Raw genomic sequence first — 19,281 nt, forward strand, 5'->3', positions numbered from 1 at the left:
TTTTCTTTACATTTTATGGACCAAAGTCACACAAAAAGTCTTTTAACTAATCTTTCTTTTCTTTTAAATAGCCACGTATGGTGTGCAGACACGTGTATGGCTTTAATGCACGCATATTGATATATTTTATATATAAATACACCGACAAAATGTATTTAATTGCCGCTCCTGTATTTCAATGACGTACGATTTCAAAATCGAATGTATGTATATATACATAGTTTATGTAAACCAACATTTATTTCATTGACTAAATGTAAATTCTCAATATATGAAGTTGTATAGTTAAATAATAATCATAACCTTCATTGGTAATTTAAATACCAATCGAGTTACGAACCCGCTAAAACGTAAAATTTAAAACTCGGTACAAATAAAACAAAACGTAATTTTTTTTCCATCTAACTATTTTATTTTTAACAAAATAATACATGTATATGTAATATTTATAAATGGCAGAGTCAACGATACTCGGTTTAAGGACACTTAAGTGTGATTTTCATTTATTTATAATCATATGCTTATATGTACTATGCTATAAGCAATTGCCGAAATATTTCTTCTTTTTAGCAATTCTTTATTTTTTTTAAAAAGCTGCTTGCATCGGCTTTTTAATTTTTAAAAAGGATTTTTTTCACCTCTCTCAAATTTCGTTTAAAAATCATTTTTGATTTTACTTACTATTATTGGTGACGCATGCGCCTTTCCATTCATTTCCTCCATCATGTAAACAATAGTGACCTACTTTTTCACACTTATTGTTACTGTCTCTATACTTTTTATTATAAATATATCCGATGAAGAACTTTAATAATTTTAACCAATCACTATTTCTGATGCAATCACGAACTGAGAGCGTGATCAGCAAGAAGGCGCATTATATATACCCCGACTTGAACGTTATTGGTTTATTTGGTAAATGCGTCATCTACATTTGGATTTTAAGCACTTTAAAAGTGTTTCTTGTAAAATAGGATGTGTTTATATACGTCTACATACTTTATCTAGGAATTTTTCAATTATTATTTGAGGATATGGTTAATTTAGATAAATATTTTTTTCACTATCTGGCTTTACTAAATGTAGTATTTTTTGCGAATGCATGTTTTAATCGAGTATCAATGTTTTACGTGTAAATGCATTTTCAATGAAATGATAATTACCGCTTGTGTTATAAAAACATTCAAGTACCAGTGTGCAAAGCGTGTGTGAATTTCATAAAAATACTGTCAAAATTCTTATTATATGATTATGACTGGAAACCAAATGTAAATTTCAATAATAACAAGACTATTTCTGGAATTTATTTGAAATTGTTTATGAAATGGTTTGCCTGATTATCGTTTCGTATCATTCGTCCTAGGAATAATTATGTTCAAAACAATTAAAATATAATCGATTACATTGCATTAAACAGTTATTTAAAATAACATTTTAAATTAAAATTAATATAACACGAAAAAATGCGATTTCAAATAAAATAAATAAATAAACCGAAAACCAATCACTTTGTTTTTTATTTAAAACATTCAAATTTCCCCCTGTTTTGTACCCCATGTATATTATATAGGTTATAAGGGAAATAACTTTGAACGGCATGTTCAAAACTTCTACATTTTCGTAGTTGAGCAAACACAAGTTTTTGTATTATATTTTACCGAGGTTGTATTGTAAAGAAAAGCAAATATTGGTTTTAACCTTCGATATACATACAGAGACGGTTATATCGATTTGTATGAGCAACTATTTCATCATCCTGCACCAGGTTAACCCACGCTTATAAATTTATAATGTATACAATACAAAAAGGAAATCGGGGAGTGTTTAACAGTTTAAGGTGCGACAGCTTGTGTAAAGGAAGTTTTGATTGAGAGGTTGAGGCTCCGTGAGGAAGGGACATATGATTTTAATGTAAAAGAGAGCCCCCCCCACCCCCCACCCCCAAAAAAAGAAAGAACTTTACTTGAGGTTACTATTCAATACAACTGACATGCAATACGAATATGAGGCAGGGAACGAATATGAGGCAGGAAACGCTATTGTAAGAAGTCCGAGATATCGTGTATAAGAGTTATTTCATGTAGTATTTTCCATAAAATGTTCTAGTAAGTATGAAGTGTCAGCATTCTAACAAGTTTAGGCAGAATTCGATGTTGAGTTTACTTTAAAACTACCAATTTTAATCTGCATTAAATTTAATAAAAATATAGCCATTTAAGATACCTTCTGGCTAAATATTAATTAAAATTGGTAGATATCATCATTTATTGATCACATCAATAGAACAATATCAAATTTATATTTTAATGTAGATATTGTACGTTTGTAGGTGACTTTGACGTACACCATGACCTAGTTTTACATTATTACATTATTCTATTAGGATGATGAAATACTTGCTCATTCAAATGTTAATAGACCCTACCAGCGCATTTATTATCCATAATTCATACATAACATATGTCTAGTCTAGGAATGCAATTAACATAACGTTTAAAGACCTATCATGATTATGTTTATCTCGATGATTTTATACTATTAATATACAGTTCATCATCCGAGGTGCCAATTCCAACAAGAGGGCCATAATGACCCGTTAACGCTCACCTGAAGTAAGTCCATTCTCATTAGTGTACCGAAGCAAAAGTCTGTGCAGAAAAGAAGATTTGTCCTATCAATTCAGCCATGCAGTGACCAGTGACCAAGTTTTCTCAGTGACTTAAGTGGACTCATGTTTATATACTTTGAATAGCCTATACATTATCAACTTCGAAGTACCTTAAAAACTTGTCTTTAGGATTCGAAGATGGCACATGCTACATAGAACCTCTATAAGATATAATTTAGCCAAACATTCTTTAAAAAAATAATGAAGATTTAATCAAAACTGTGATCTCTGGAATGTTCAGGACACAAATTTTGGTAACTTTCGACGGACAACAGACCGGGACTAGACGATTACTTTAGAACACTACGTGCTCAGGTGAGCTAACCAAAGCTCCTCCATCACAATTTATAAGTTTTTTGACAAACATGTATATTTTTACCACAGGCCCTTAAACATTTCATAATAGATATTAGTCGAGGTTGGTCTGAAACTGATATTATCAAATGTAGATCTAAATGATGTGAACACGATAGTTGATGCAGCTGACGGGACGATTAAATTACAATAAAAAGTACATAATATGAACATGTTGAATTGAAACATAACACGTTTTCTGACGATATACATTTAACAAAATACAAAAACAAATATATCTTTTTGACTATTTTAAAAGAAATTGGTGCGGGGGTGTATCCGGAGGTTATAACTTAAACCACGTACTTGAATTAGCCTGGAACAAAAACAAGCAACATGTTTGATGAAAAAATAAATAAAGCTGCGGAGGTGGTTGCCAAATATTCCACACGTGATCGTGAATGTCACCTCTTGGTAGATGCCAAGCATAGAATGAAAACATCCCGTCTCTTTAAATATCAAAGATAAAACGTGCCTTTACCATACATTTTGAGGCCAACAATAATGTGCTTATGGAAATTAAAGGAGCTCGACTTGGATCGAAGGCCTAAAAACATATAATTTGATTTTTTACATAGATCAAGTTAAGCACTTTCAGAGGTAATATCAGCAAAGGATTAACAAGACATATACACAGAATTGAGTAGAAAATCGGTAGTAAGAGCCACTCTTAGTCTAATTTGAGCAAAAAGCGTTGCAACAATTTTCATTTTGTGTTCATTTAGCACAATAAACATGATTATTCTGGAAAACTGTGGTAGGGGAATGAGCTGAAAATTTGCGCACAAGTTATTTGGTCCGACTTACATCAAATGATACACAAATCAAGGAAAACTGTTTCCAGTCCCATTTTGATAAAAAAAAACCCTCAGTGGCGTCCCTTTAAAAGAACGCATGTTACATAATATATATACGCGCTATTAAAATGTGCGTGTCTCCCTGAATTGTAAATTACCTTAAATTTATTTCACATGTCAAAAGTTAGAAGGAATGGGAAATAAACCATTGGAACTCTTTTGCGTTGCACAGTTTTTTTAACTAGATATTTTCTCTTAACATTTTGTTTGAATAGATTTGGCGACGATAATATAGCTATTTTTTACTTCAAATTATTACTTACGAAATCGCTAAACTTGAATGGTGACTTGTTTCTAAATAAAGAACAAGAATATGACAAAATATCTAAAAAGGAACTATATTGTAAATGTAAAATCGTTTCATTCATTGCAATCCACGTGTCTCATTTCATTTAATTATGAAATAAATGGATTAATTGATAAATATAAGATAAGAAATCCTTTTCAAAGCACATAAAACATGAAAAATATCCCCTGCCTGCGTATTACATAAGACTCGTTTCCTAAATCTAATGAAATAACCTTTACATTTTTTTAAAGGTCACAAAAATGTCATTAAAAAAGATTGCATCATTAATAAAACATTCAATGCTATATACATTGAATTTACTATGCAAAAAAATGTGGTTTAAGGGGGGGGGGGGGGAAATAAAGATATACGCCAAACCGCAGGTTTGGTTTAAACATATTTATTCAACAAAACATTTAGCAAGTGAACAATATTTACAAAGTACATTTTGGGATTGGGCAGAAAGCTATAAAGCTTATAAATGTCCTCTCCCAAAACCGCAGGTTTATAGTACATAATGCAGTACTAATTCTATTCGTTATACAAAGTGACCCGGACAGTAGGTCACTTTTTTGACAAGATGTCAAAAGAACAGAAATCTAGTAATCTGTAAATTACAACATTGTTTCATGTGATATATTAATTATACGTACATAAAATACCACAACGTGTGGTCTACAAACCTACATTTATAGCGCTTTCATAATTCATTTACTGCGATGTATTTATATTGGTTTATTACCTCCCTTTATGGCACTGAAAATGTGGTCTTTCCATAAATAGACTGCCGAGTACAAGAAATGTCTAAACTAGAAATATGACAGAAGATTTATTGATATACTAAGTATGAATGAATTGCTATAAATAGTTACTTTGTTTACTTTTCTTCAACATCAAACGATTGTGTTGATTTTATTGTTTTGTACTTGACTTTAAATAGGTCAAAATATACGACGAGTATTTGAACAGTTACAAGTGTACTACTTTTAAGGATATACGGATTCAATATTGTATTGTATTATATTGTGTTGTATCATATTGTGTTGTATTATATTGTGTTGTATTTTATTGTGTTATATTATATTGTGTTGTATCATATTGTGTTGTATTATATTGTGTTGTATCATATTGTGTTGTATCATATTGTGTTGTATTATATTGTATTATATTGTGTTGTATTATATTGTGTTGTATTATATTGTGTTGTATTTTATTGTACTGCACTGTTACTGTACTGTACTGTTTATATGTACCCGAAAAGTGTAAGCGGCGATGATGTATGGTACCAGTACGTGCCGTCTGACCAGACTCTAAACATGTCGTCTGCTGAATATGTTACTACTTCGATATTGAAATAACCTAGACCCCAAATGGATATTTCTAAAATAAACGCTCACCAGCAGGACATCCTAAGGGATAAAATGTATTTTTATAGACTATTTATTTCATAAATAATTTATAGTCATTATTGAACCGGGCATAGCGCAATTGATGTTACACGCGGTTCGATAATGTTCTGTTCTGTTCTGATAACGTTTTTTTCCACTGTGACCTAAACCTTAAGTGATAATGTACGCCCAATACATTTTATTTTTAAGATTAAGTGTAGCATTTAATAATATACTCATAAATAAAATAACACCACATTAATTACAAAAATACGCACATATTACGCAATACTGTTAAATACAAAAGCTGTGCTGTACCGTTGTTTCCAGAAATAGATACTGCTGTTGCCAGGGCAACGCTATAAAGCGTCATTAGGAATCAGTGAGAATTGCTAGGAAACATGCGATGAATTCAACAACATAAATACAAGGTCAAGAATATTTCAGACAAGGGCAAACAAAACGGTTCTGTTCAATTGCGTATGCAATATCTACGCAGCATTTCGTAAGGAATATCAAATTTAAATAAATATTTCATCTTCTTTCTTTTAATCACGAATGTTTATACAGGGCTTTGTAATAACAAGTAAAATTTAATCAATGGTTAGTTAAATAAATCAATATTTTGAAATCAGGATATTATGAAACAGTAGGCCTATATCATGAAATAATCATGAAATAATACATGCAGTAGTCTTTTCACGGTCATTTCTTTTATTTACATACATACTTTCATTGCATCAGGTATTAGCGCTAAATATTTTCTCTTGGATATGCTTCATTAAATAACGTTCTGAGTCATAATAATAAGTAAACATTTTCAATAAATATTTTCATCATTTTTTTAATTTAGGGGAGATAACTTGTTGTAACGAAAAGCCTTCTTTCTGTTGCATTTTTTGCCTATATAAAACCTGTCTTTGAAGGACATATCATGCAAAAGTATGGTCTTTCTTGGAGGCCGGTGTCTATATAGAGGCTATCTTAACAGTGTGCCCTTAATAATAGAGATAAAATGGTGGCCTGTTTACATCAATTACTATCTTAAATACCTTACTTGTAATACTTCCAATGGAATAACTACATGTACAATGTAAATGAAGGAAAACATTTTAACTGGAGGACAATAGACATCTGGAATAAACTGGAAATATCCTAGGAGCAAGATGACAACTTTGTCTCTTGAATAATTCCGTCCTTGACATTCATTGAGATGTAAATACGTCTGAAATCGATTAGAATTTCCCTTCAAGGACAAACTTAAACGGAATTACGCAAGTTTCTCTGAAATTTGCAATCTGTAAAAGAAGACATTTTCCGTCTAATAAAATGACAGATATTAGCAAAGCTAGTGTTTTCAGACTAGAAGCTAGACTATTATAGAGTTAATTTCAGAATACTAGAAATGTCATGGAGTCGGAAAAAAACAACAACACACGTACATTCAGTGTTGATTGTTATATTGGTTGGCCAGCAAATACTACAATTACATGAACAGTGATTTGAATCGATCGCTGAATCACACCACTGAATTCGAGTCAATGTTTTAAAATAAAAATAATTATTGATGGTTAACGGTGTTATTTAAATGTTTAAACTTGAAGAATAGCTGATGTCACGCAGAACAATTTATACCGGATATAGAATTTAACATTTTATTGTCGATCTTAAACAATAGCATTTTACATTGCCAAATTCGACCCACTGATGTTGTCCGTACGTACTTTGACCTCAACACTTTTGACCATACGGTAGAAGAAAGAGGTAAACATATTTCAAGCAAGAAAATAGTCATCGATGAAACACTGAACAAGAACGTATAGAGGCGTTTAATCGCTCACCAGAGTACCTTTGGGAATTATGGGAATTGTGGGAATTGATTTAAAGATTCCAGTAATAAAACATTGACATCGGACGCTGGTATCTTTGGATAAGTTAAATGATCACGTGATTGTAAAAGGTCAGGGACACGTCAGAAAGCAATAGTTGGACCCTATTTATCAATAATTTAAGACCGTCTGACATACACAATGTTTCTGTCTTTACATTTTAGTGCCTGATCCGATTGAAAGGCATTATCTAAAATATGAAATTCAGTTTCAGAATTTATATTTTGCGAATTATATAGATATGTCATAAAACTGGTTACATATTAGTAAATTTATAAATATGAAAAAAAAAGAATAAATGAGAAATCTGAAGTTTCAGCAACATTTTCAACATGCTGTTGTTGTTGACTACGTGGCCTTGTGACACTATTTTATTTTGTATAATGTTGGTCCTTGACAAGTATACGCATCATGCAGTTGAATGTCATGTTCACAACTAGTCCTTGAGGTGTTTTTTTCTGTGATAAATCACCAACATGCAGATTCTTTGTTCATACATAAAACACTACATATCGTTTACAAATGTAACTTTCACATAGGAATTTCTAGCAGAAATAGTATTTGAAACAACGCAAATGTTAATATAGGCGAATGAAAAGGCTTAACATGTTTTACTTTGAATGGTTAAACTACTCTTGCTCTCAATAAACTTTTACGAATCTCTTCTGTTCAGTACAGTAAACACATGGGAAATGTCTATTTTGGAATGGTATTTCTCAAATATTACAGAAAAGAATGGTTATTGCATAAGATGAGCGTCTATGTACAAAATATACCAATATATGGTACCAACAGGGAGTTACGAAGCGAGTGTACCAGACTTTACCACTGTTTTTTTTTGGATAATCATAACGTAACGTAACGTGATGTGACGTAACATTAAATGCCCCTATTCGCCTGAATGCCCCTACATGCCTTTAAACTTGAAAATGGACACAATTTCCGCTAATCTGGCACTAAAATTCAACCATTGCACTGGCCTGCCAGTGCGCAGACAAGCAGGCTCATTGCAATCGAAACAACTCAGCTTTAATCGATAAAAAAACATGTCCGAAGTTTGACGGAAAGGGCCGATAAGATGCGATGGAGCTCATCGTCAATATCAAACTTGACTGGTGAATTACGACCGGTAAAAGTTCTCGCGTGCTCCTCGTGCATGTGATTTCGTTTAAAAAAAAGTTATATAATAGCGACTGGTAGTTTGAAGATCACCAAATTTATTACAGTTCAAGGAGCCATAACTCTTCTATATTTTATTTGTTTACATACTCAAACGGCGGAAATGTTATGTCGTAAAATTCACATGCAATTATCTCTCAATGATAGAAAAACGCATTAGGTATAAAGATTCAAACCTGGACAATGCACAAATTAAGCTTACAAAATTTAAACCTTTTACAGACGATAAGTTATTCTCATGACATTTGTTACAAATGATTAACAACGGTTGGATTCCCGCCAAATTTCTAAAGGCCTATTAATTGCTGAAAAGACATTTTGAACTGTTGTAAAACGACGCATTTTGTCCTACTGAGTTACTGCCTTACATTTGATAAAGACATTTGAAGGACATGCGAACTAAAGTTTACAGATAAACACAGTAATTTAATCGCCCATGCTAAACAAATAAATTCCTAACAATTTTAATAGTATAAAAAAGACTTTACCAACATATTACATCAAAATAGTGATTTTTATCAAAAACATTTCTATAGTTAGTAAACGGTATACTTCTCTCAGTTAGAAACGATAATGATTCTACGCTGGCGTAAACTTACTTTAGGCAAACGTCAAACGAAAAGAGCAATGCAGTGAAAAGACATAGCAGGTTTATAGTAAACATTCATCATCATCATCATCATCATCATCATCATCATCATCATCATCATCATCATCATCATCATCATCACATAATAATCACTTCCATTGCCATTTTCATCATCACTTGAATTATCATAATGTGATATGTCATTATTATTAATCATCATCATTATTATTTCATAATATTTAAATGAATTTCAATTGTCAGAAAAAGTGTATACAGCTATATATTTGTTGTCTATTGATTATAAAAAATATTGTAATTAAAATGATTACAAGAAACCTAGAATACAAGAAATAAAATGTCGAAAGCGATTTGGGCATGTTTTAAGTCATTGCCCTATTTTAAACCGCCACATTTTATTCCGTTTAGTTCAGTAAATAACATAAACATTCTATGTTTAAAATCTTTCAAAAATCGACCATAACGTTATGAAAATAACATAATTTTACTGTTTTTGAATTATTATCATTAAATTATATCATCAGATATGACTTAATACACTCATACAAAAAAGAAAATTTAACGTCATTTAATATACATGTATTTCTATGACAATCCTATTTTTATTTCATTGGACACGTAATTTATACCAGGAACTAGTTTTTCTATATATACCAGGAACTATACAATTTCAAATTCTCCACTCATGAGATACTTTGAAGAAAAATACGACCTAAGAGGTAATACAAGCTACTTATTTCAATACCATTTAACATGCCAATTTCAATGCACTATCTACATTTTTGTTCTCAAATTTCTTAAAGCAATCAATAAACTGTTTAACATTGCGATAAGCAGTCGTTGATCAAATATAATTAAGATAATCAGGTGGAAAGATTTGTTCAGTCACACAGTAACCCTTGCATTGATTGCCCTTGTAATACATTCTTGTATACCTTGCTTAATTTTTTAAATGACGCATGCATGCTGCATGATTTAAGCGGACATTTTTGGCTTAAAGACACTTAGCACAACATTTTCTTCTGTAAAATGCATTGATGTGTGGTCGAACAATCACGGGAACGAATGCATTTCTCACCGTCATGGAAATAAATGTATATGTGAAATACATTCATGATGCGCTGAAGAGTCCTTAATAATTTTTTTTATCTACATAACAGATGTATAATTTGCCATATACTATATTCCTCTTAATTGCATTTTAATTTAAAGGAATCTTTTTGGACAAGGAATATTTTTAAACAAGCAATCGCATTAAACTAAGAGGTATAATGTGCTGCTTTGTCACAATAAACGACAAATATATGCACGAGACATTTGTAGCCCGCGTCCTTGTTGAATAGCGGGAAAATGACCCAGTAAAACCGTGTTTAAATCCCCATCATGCTGGGCACTAGTGTCTACCCCCACCAAATTCCCCCACAAAGTAAGGCAGTGTGGGGACATATGAAATGTAAAACAAGACTCATTTGATTACAAAAGCTGATAAATTACAACACATATGTATTAAAACAAGAATATTCTGATAATTCCGGTTAAAACCGGAAACGGAAATTAGCTCGGTGTCCATAACTACATGTCTATGGTGAACTGCTGGTAACAAAATATGATAACATACCATTGACTTTTTTTCAGCCAAGTTATTTTTTTTATCAAAGACCTACATGTGATAGCTAGTTACTTGAGTGATTTACGGTTTTGTGTTTTGTCATTTTACGTGAGCTAGTTAAAGATGTTGGTGATAAGGTTCATACACAGATAGAATGATCAAAATCTACCTTTGATCTGACACCGTTTACGTTTGTATTTGCTTTTCTGAATAGGTCAATGCCACTTAAAAGATAAGTTTGTGTACATGAATGAAATGCCTCCACCATGTCCTCTGGGATTCCGTAATTAATGACATGCAAAAAGAATATAAACTAACAAAAGAAAAATGATGTGACACCATCGTGATGTAAAGCACCTGTAGCAGACTGGCTTTATTCCTATCAAAACGACCTTATACTATAAGTAGTTCGAAAAAAGCCCTGATGAAAATATGCCGTTTGCTTTTCAACTGACATGTTATCATTTTCTGATATATCTTATGAACATGCATTTCTCTAAGAAGACGAAATACTGAAATATTGACATACATTTCATAGGCTTTTTATAGTAAACGATGAACCATGTACTAAATTCAACATGCACAAAAGTTTCCGTTATATCCAGTGTTCATTATATCAGTGTACGAGGTCACTCGTGTTCGAAATAGCCAAGTTTGCTTTATATTCGTTTTAATAATAACATGACCATGGAAGGTGATACAATAGCTGGCAAAAAAACCCAACGCATCCCGAACATTCATAATGATCACGAGACCAGACTGAGAATGTCTTTTAGTCAGGAAAAACACTAAACAGTCATTACCTGTAAAACGTATCATGCATATGTATATTCTAAGTGATAAATATGCGAAAAATTCATGATTCTTTAAAGATCTGTTGTCAAAATTCCGTCATTAATACTTTCTTACCAGGCAAATATGACTTGATATCATCGTGCTGTAAACGGTTCGCACACAAAAATATACCCAAATATTCGAGTATTTAAAGAACAATAAATATCAATACGGATCTTAAAAACAATATAGCAATCAGATATAATGTAATAGGACAATTGCATGATACATTCAACTTTATTAGTGGGCTAATCTCGGATCAGACATTATATATTCTACGTTCTAAAACTTAACCCAACATAAAACCGCATTAACATTTTTGACAAATTGTCAAACCTTCAATCTTTATATAAAAAAGGTTTCCCGCACTTTTATCGAGTCCGCTTCAGGAAAACATTCTCTAATAACTATAACAACGATTTGAAACAGTACGACTGTCCGTTCGTCCGACAGTGAGTCCGTTCTTCAGTACATTTACCCTTGCGCTACTTATTTTGTCAGTAATATAGAACGCACGCTCACTACATTGAAACGCTGCTGTATGGAAAGGTCAATATAAAATCTTCAAGGTCAAGGTCACATATTTCTATAACAGCGTTCAGAATTACATAATGCTTGTCCGATGTTCTACTTTAGGGATTTTAATTTCCAATGTACATTCTTATCATTTCTCAAAATGATGGTACGCATTAGGACAATGCAATAATTATATCAGTTGCCATAGTTACACAAATGATTTAATATGACAATTAAATTTTATGGAAGTCAAAATAGTATTTTCTATGGAAGTCAAAATACTACTTTGTTTACACTCTGTTACATTTTATGACTCAGTGCTACTTTCATAGGTGATAAGCAACTAACCTACCCTAACACCATACTTGAATCTAATCTTGAAACATTATAAAAGTCATATCCATATAAATATATATATAATGCACTTTTAAGGTTAAATAATCAAATGTATCCGGCGTATTTTTCATTTGACGGATTTTTGTTTGTCTGGGTGATCCGTCCTGTCTAGATAAATAATCTGAACAGAACGTAACAAATAAAGTTTTATTACACGATATATATAATATTATTTATGTAGTACAGGTAGAAGTAAGTTGAGTTATGTAATGATGAATTGCCTTTTGAAGAGTCGCATCCACTCCAGTTTAAGCCCAACTTAAGTGTTCTGTACGCAAGTTGCACATTAAGCTGGCAGAACTTACATACAAAACCCTTGGCATCAGTATGTTATAGTTTGGCAAAAACTGATGCTTAAAACATTGTCTAAAATCTCATTTGCTAAAGTTTGTACAACTTTTCTACTTGGCACAGCAAGTGGTAAAAATTTCCGAATTTTATCGTCTGACACAATTGTGTTGCTGAGTTTTTTGTTTGGATTTTACGATGCACCAACTTCTGAACAAGTCAAATGACGACGTTTAGGCTTAACTATCTCATAATCATGTGCCCCTCCATGCATTGTTTCAGCACCTGTGTTACAAAGCTAGTTAAGCTACCCTACCTCGTAAGCAAAAGGAATTGTGGGTTAAAAGAAGTTGACCGTAACATAGTATACTTCTAATGCAATATATCGGCTTTAATATACAGTAAATATTAAATGCATTCAACCGATGACTGTGGGTACAAACCCCAGAAAGCCTTAAGGTCAAATTTTGCTTTCATTTTTTTTTCAGTCCCATAAAATGTCAATGGATTGCCTTAATTATTATAGTGGTAAGAAAACACACAATATCAATCTTAACTTTTATATACATGTATATGTACTAGTTTGAAACAGATAGATCTCATTTATCTCTCATACATCTAAAACATATATTAATTTGGATAAAACACTAGACACTGCTTGATTTTGTATTTAGTAACAAACATGGACTTTATAAATGTTACCAAAGTTTTAATTAAGTTGTTACAACAACATCGCCCATGGGACTTTTGCGTAAACATGTAACGTTCTAACGTTTTTCAAACTTTTTTTTTAATGTTTTTAATACAAAGTAATAACATTATGGTGTGAAATCTGCAACTTTTGTGTTGAATATTATTATCTGATATAGCCGCGGGACACATCTCGAGGCCGTGGGAGAGAGAAGTGAGTCGCTAGAACAAAACAAAATTGAACACAATTTACACAATAGTTTGCCTACATTATAATATAGAATCTCCTGCCAGTAAATGTACACATTGATGTGCTTTTAGAACGTTTAAGGACGTTTTCGGGAGTTTTCATAAAGGCAAAATTAAAACTGTTCAATAGCATTTCTTTAAACTTGGCATGTTGTTAGAATTCGATGAGCGAAAAAATATTGGGGTCACCGTTCTCGGTTTTTGAGTTATCTGCCCCTGAATCAGAATTTTCTACTTATTTGAGGTCATTTAAAGGGCAGATAATTTATACATACGTGAATGAATTCTTGTTTTAACTTCTGGATAATGTTTTTCTTTTTATTCTTGAATTAAAAACACAATCACACGCAATTTATTTTATTGTTTCTGTTTTTTTTTTCAATGAAAATAAAGGTACTTTAAATTCATAAAAAATAGGCCAATTACCCCATTTTTTTCGCTTAAAATGTTTCTGTCATCGAATTCTAACAACATGCCAAGTTTAAAGAAATTGTATTGAACAGTTTTCATTTTGCCTATATGTCTATATGAAAACTCCGGAAAACGTCTTTAAGGTACCCTTAATTAATACATGATTTAAACCAAGAATTTTCACGATTTCATGTAAATCGTCTGTGGTTCCTGTGTTTTTTTACATTTATTTTTTGGTTGTTTTAAGATTTGATATTGCAAAGTTTTAACGGACGAGTAATTATTGAATTCTCTTACAACAGTTCTAAATAGAGAGGAAAACCCCTGCAAACGTCAATTTGACGCAAAATTAAAGCTGGTTGAATGCTTAACACAAATAAGGAATTACGTTGCAAACAAACATGAATAGTCGCAAAGGAAGAACCTATCACATTCAGCAGAATAATATTTATTGAAACTAAGGTTTGTAAAATTCTTATTGCCCTTACATCACGCGTTACGAAGGGGTCCAAACTCTCAAAGCTTTGAAGGACGTATTCTGGAGTTTCATTGAAAACTGAACTAACTTTCTTAAGCTTTAAATTAAACACTGCAGTTTTAAGTATTGAAACGAACCCATGCTTTTGTAAAGTAATTTATTAAACATATTAAGCCATGTGTAATGGTTAATCCAACAACTAAGAGGTCGTGACCTTGTTGCTTTTTTATTTTTGAGTAACAGGTCGGCTTGACATACATGTAAAGCATTAATATCAAAAGGTAACCGAATATGTTGATATAATGCAAAGTGTTATGTAAAAGAAGTAAATACAGAGCTATAAATCTTTATTCATTCATTTTCCTGATGACATATGACGTATCATTCGTAAGTGACATAGAAAGACAGTAAAATGAAACTTCAAACTGTATACTAATTTTGCTTCAAATAATGGAAATACATGCATCAGTAATGCAAAAATGTGAAAAATAAAATTGCGATGTGGTGCAAATTCTTTCGCGCATCTTGAGGTTGAACACGCAATGCAAGACACTGATTGCCTAACTGTTGCCTTAATGCTAGTACAGTAGAATCCCTACTTAAGATCACCTCGGAATTAAGACCACCTAGCTATATAAGAACATTTTTATAAGAACGGAATTTTTCTGTTCTTTATGGCAGTGGTTGCATGATCCAGAATTAAGACCACCTCGCTTATCCATTTTTAAGACCACCAGATTCAGTCCCGATTCTTTGTTTTTTTCTCTTTATTTGACCCCACTAATGGCACTAACACCTACTTAGATCTTGTAGTTGCAAAATATGATACAACAGTGAGAGAATTTCACCTTCAAGCCTGAAATCTATTGTTATTATTATTACAGAATTGAGTCAACATCTGTTTTGGCGAATATGTACCATGCAAACCTTTCTTTATATAAATACATACCGAGTACTGGTCTGCTCGTATGAAACACAATTTTAAAGTATAGTTATCATAGTTATTGTTTTCTTTGATCCTATCCTAACTGTTGTGTTAATGGTTCGAACACTTGCTTACCTAAATAGTTAAGATTTTCTCAGTTCTTTACTGAATTTACAGATGCTGAGGGCATACCAGTAACATTTTACCTTCACAAAATAGATCAGTAACCTTGTATACGTCACGTGTTTATCTCATCATAATTAATTACCTACACTTGTAACAAGTACTGTGTACTAGTAACATGCATGTTAAACCACGCGGAAAATGAGTAGTGCAGAAGAAAAAATGTACTATATTCCTACATTTTCTGTGGCATATGAGATTCATTACCAAGCTTTTCAATGACCAATTAAAAGCAAAAGCGTCTTGTGACCTGGGTGCACGGAAACGTGTACACAAATATAATAACTTAAACCTAAATAAAAAAAATATGCATTTATTCACTGGATTTCCCAGAAAGGTCTCTTTATAATTCTAGACCCACATAAGGAAAAAAGACTCCTTTATGTGATTTTTTTATTCATATACATGTACATATCTGCATCCACTTCCTAAAAATTAACTATAACACACAGGAACTAACAGTGAAGTACTAACATTCTTGGAATACTTTTTATTGTTATTAACTTCAATTATCAAAATGTTCTTTGTTGTATGAAATCAGGTCCTTCACTAGATATATACTTATACGTTGCATTAATTGAAATGGTACCGTGGGTAGATAAAAGAATATGCTATGTTAGCGGTATGTAGTTTTTACGTTACGTTACAATACGTTAATGAAAATACTTATTTTGTATTTTGTTGATACTGATAACTAGAAGAGAGGAAAAAACAGGACACGAAATGATACTGCATGTATTATTATTATAATAAGCAGTACTCTTCATATTATTTTGATATAAATTGTTATTTTGTAATCGAATTTTACGGGTAAAGTACATTTCTATTTATATATTTTATATATTTTTATTATGTCTGTGACTATATTAATTCATATTTTAGACAGACGGTTTCGTGGTGTGACACAAAGATCTTATTAGATATAGAAACATTAATTAAATGTTGCCTTCAACACTTCTATGTAAGTAATCTACAAATTACCAATACATTAAACAATTTGATAGAAACTAGAACTCCGCGAGTCGGATGTGTCGCCTTGTGAACAATGTAGTTTAGGAGAAATGGCCAGGACAAAAATGAAATATGAAAAATAACAAAGGGCAATAACTAAAAAAATAATAAGTGCAGAGCAGCATATCTGTGCACTGCATTTCTTATCAATAAGATCTATCATTCTATGATGTTTCAAGTCCATAGCTTTCATACTTGAGGAGAAATGACCAGGACAAAAATAAAGTAAGAAAATCAACAAAGGGCAATAACTCAAAAAATAAGAAATGCAGAGTATCAGTTCTTATGCACTGCAATTTTTCTTAATGAGATCTTTCATCTTATGAAGTTTCAAGTCCATAACTTTTATACTTTCCGAGAAATGGCCTGGACAAAAATTAAGTATGAAAATCAACAAAGGGCCATAACTCAAATATTAAGAAATGCAGAGTACCGATTCTTGTGCACTGCACTTCTTCTTAATGAGATCTATCATCCTATGAAGTTTCAAGTCCATAGCTTTTATACTTAAGGAGAAATGGCCCGGACAAAATTAAAGTATGAAAATAAACAAAAGGCAATAACTCAAAAAATAAGAAATGCAGAGTACCTGTTCTTGTGCACTGCACTTCTTCTTAATGAGACCTATCATCCTATGAAGTTTCAAGTCCATGGCTTTTATACATTAGGAGAAATGGCCCGGACAAAAATAAAGTATGAAAATTAACAAAGGGCAATAACTCAAAAATTAGGAAGTGCAGAGTACTGGTTCTTGTGCACTGCACTTCTTCTAAATGAGATCTATCATCCTATGAAGTTTCAAGTCCATAGCTTTTTTAGTTTTAGAGAAATGGCCCGGACAAAATTAAAGTATGAAAATTAACAAAGGGCAATAACTCAAAAAATAAGAACTGCAGAGTACCGGTCCTTGTGCACTGCACTTCGGGTTATTGAAAGAAGCATGCATACCAAGTTTGAAGTCAATCAGACTTATAGTGACTGAGTTATGCTCCGGACAAGCTTTAGGGGACGCCGACGACGACGCCGACAACGACGCCGACAACGACGCCGACACAGACGCCGCCGACGCCGCCGACAAAAGTAACCCCTATATGTCGCCTTTTCAAGGCGACACAAAAAGTAAATTTGCTTGTGCCGTTGTGGAATACATTGATTACGAATTGGTCTAACTTTTTCTAAAACTAGCACAATTCTTGGGTCAGTATTCATATTTTTTTTCTGCATAAATCATTTCTGAACATTCTGTTATATATGAAATATGAGCCCCTTTCCCAATCAGTACAGCTACACTACTGCATCAATTAGTGCAGCTGTCAGCCGTATCGATCGATGCATGGGGAAACTAGGTCACAATTTTGAAAAGGTGTGTCTCATTACATCAATATTGATTGGTCAAAATTTCTACAGCACATCCAATGTACTGCAGCGTCCATTTTGACCTGAAGAGACCACGTGTCACGACGAATCAATACAATCAAAACATGCAGCAATAAATAACCGATTACATCATGTAATTTATGCTAAATATAACAATCAGAAGTGTAATTTGATAGTGATGGAAATTTAAATCTTACCTCAGCCATTTTGATGCCTTTTAATGCCCTTGAGAAGTTATAAATAGAAAACACACGCGGAAAAGACCTTCTCGCTTGTATGTATACACACAACACAAAATCTTGAATGGTTATTGGAGTTTTCAGTGTAGTATAGTAGTATTAAAGCATGGTTGAGTAGCCGAGGCTACACACAGGGTGAATATTGAAAAAAAAAACTATGTTGGAATAATCCGGGCTCTATTCTGACAGCGTAGCTTTAACATTTATAATTTAGATTAGATCTTCAAAATTGTTCATTTTTCGTTTTTATATAATTTACAGATAAATAAATTACCTTTTGATTCCGCGCAGAGCGGAAACAGTAAGTAGTTGATATTTAAAGATAATTCGGTTTCCCGTATTTGACTGGCAATTTGTTAAATTATTTCAATTTTAAAATGTTTAAATGGTCAAATAAAATGTTAAAACTTCCTGCACAGTTTGGGTGTCATAAAATTTACACAGAAAAAAACTTCCTTAATATATTCGACATTTAAATTTTAACATTCAAGTTAAGATAAAACTGTAATTCTACGCTGAAAATGTTAAATGTTATTTCAGTTTGATTCCTTTACTTTTGAATAAATCTTTAAGGCTGGCATAAAAAGGATTTTTGCAGTGAACCCAACAATAAAGAAATACATTGCAAGAATGGTTAAAATAAAAATAAAATTGATTTATCCCAAGAAAAATATTAATAATCATATAGGCATATATTATTCTGTTTCAGGAACAGTTTAAAACTGCACAGTTTTTAAAACATTGCTTATACTACACTATGAAACTAATCAAATGTATTAGATCTCTTAAATACTTGTACTTGTCATCTAAAGGAGTACAGAGTTAAATTGTAAAATAAAATAAA

The 19,281-nt window shown here is 32.1% G+C and overlaps 1 protein-coding gene across 3 annotated transcripts in view; it reads right to left on the reverse strand.

Annotated features, from left to right (window-relative positions):
* LOC132724878 (solute carrier family 2, facilitated glucose transporter member 1-like) overlaps positions 1-18,607 on the reverse strand; it is a 46,085-nt gene extending 27,478 nt beyond the window's left edge. The window contains exon 1 of one of the 3 annotated variants that reach the window (XM_060709862.1): positions 18,396-18,607. In XM_060709862.1, coding sequence (XP_060565845.1) covers positions 18,396-18,404 — 9 coding nt within the window. In that variant the 5' untranslated portion in view covers positions 18,405-18,607. Of the gene's footprint in view, positions 1-681; positions 845-18,395 lie in introns of those variants that run through there. The other 2 variants (XM_060709844.1, XM_060709852.1) reach the window with 2 other exon arrangements.
* Positions 18,608-19,281: the final 674 nt, after the last annotated feature.

This window comes from Ruditapes philippinarum, unplaced genomic scaffold (assembly GCF_026571515.1).
Source record: "Ruditapes philippinarum isolate M1 unplaced genomic scaffold, ASM2657151v2 ctg502_1_1_1_1, whole genome shotgun sequence".
Classification (NCBI taxonomy): Eukaryota; Metazoa; Mollusca; class Bivalvia; order Venerida; family Veneridae; genus Ruditapes; species Ruditapes philippinarum.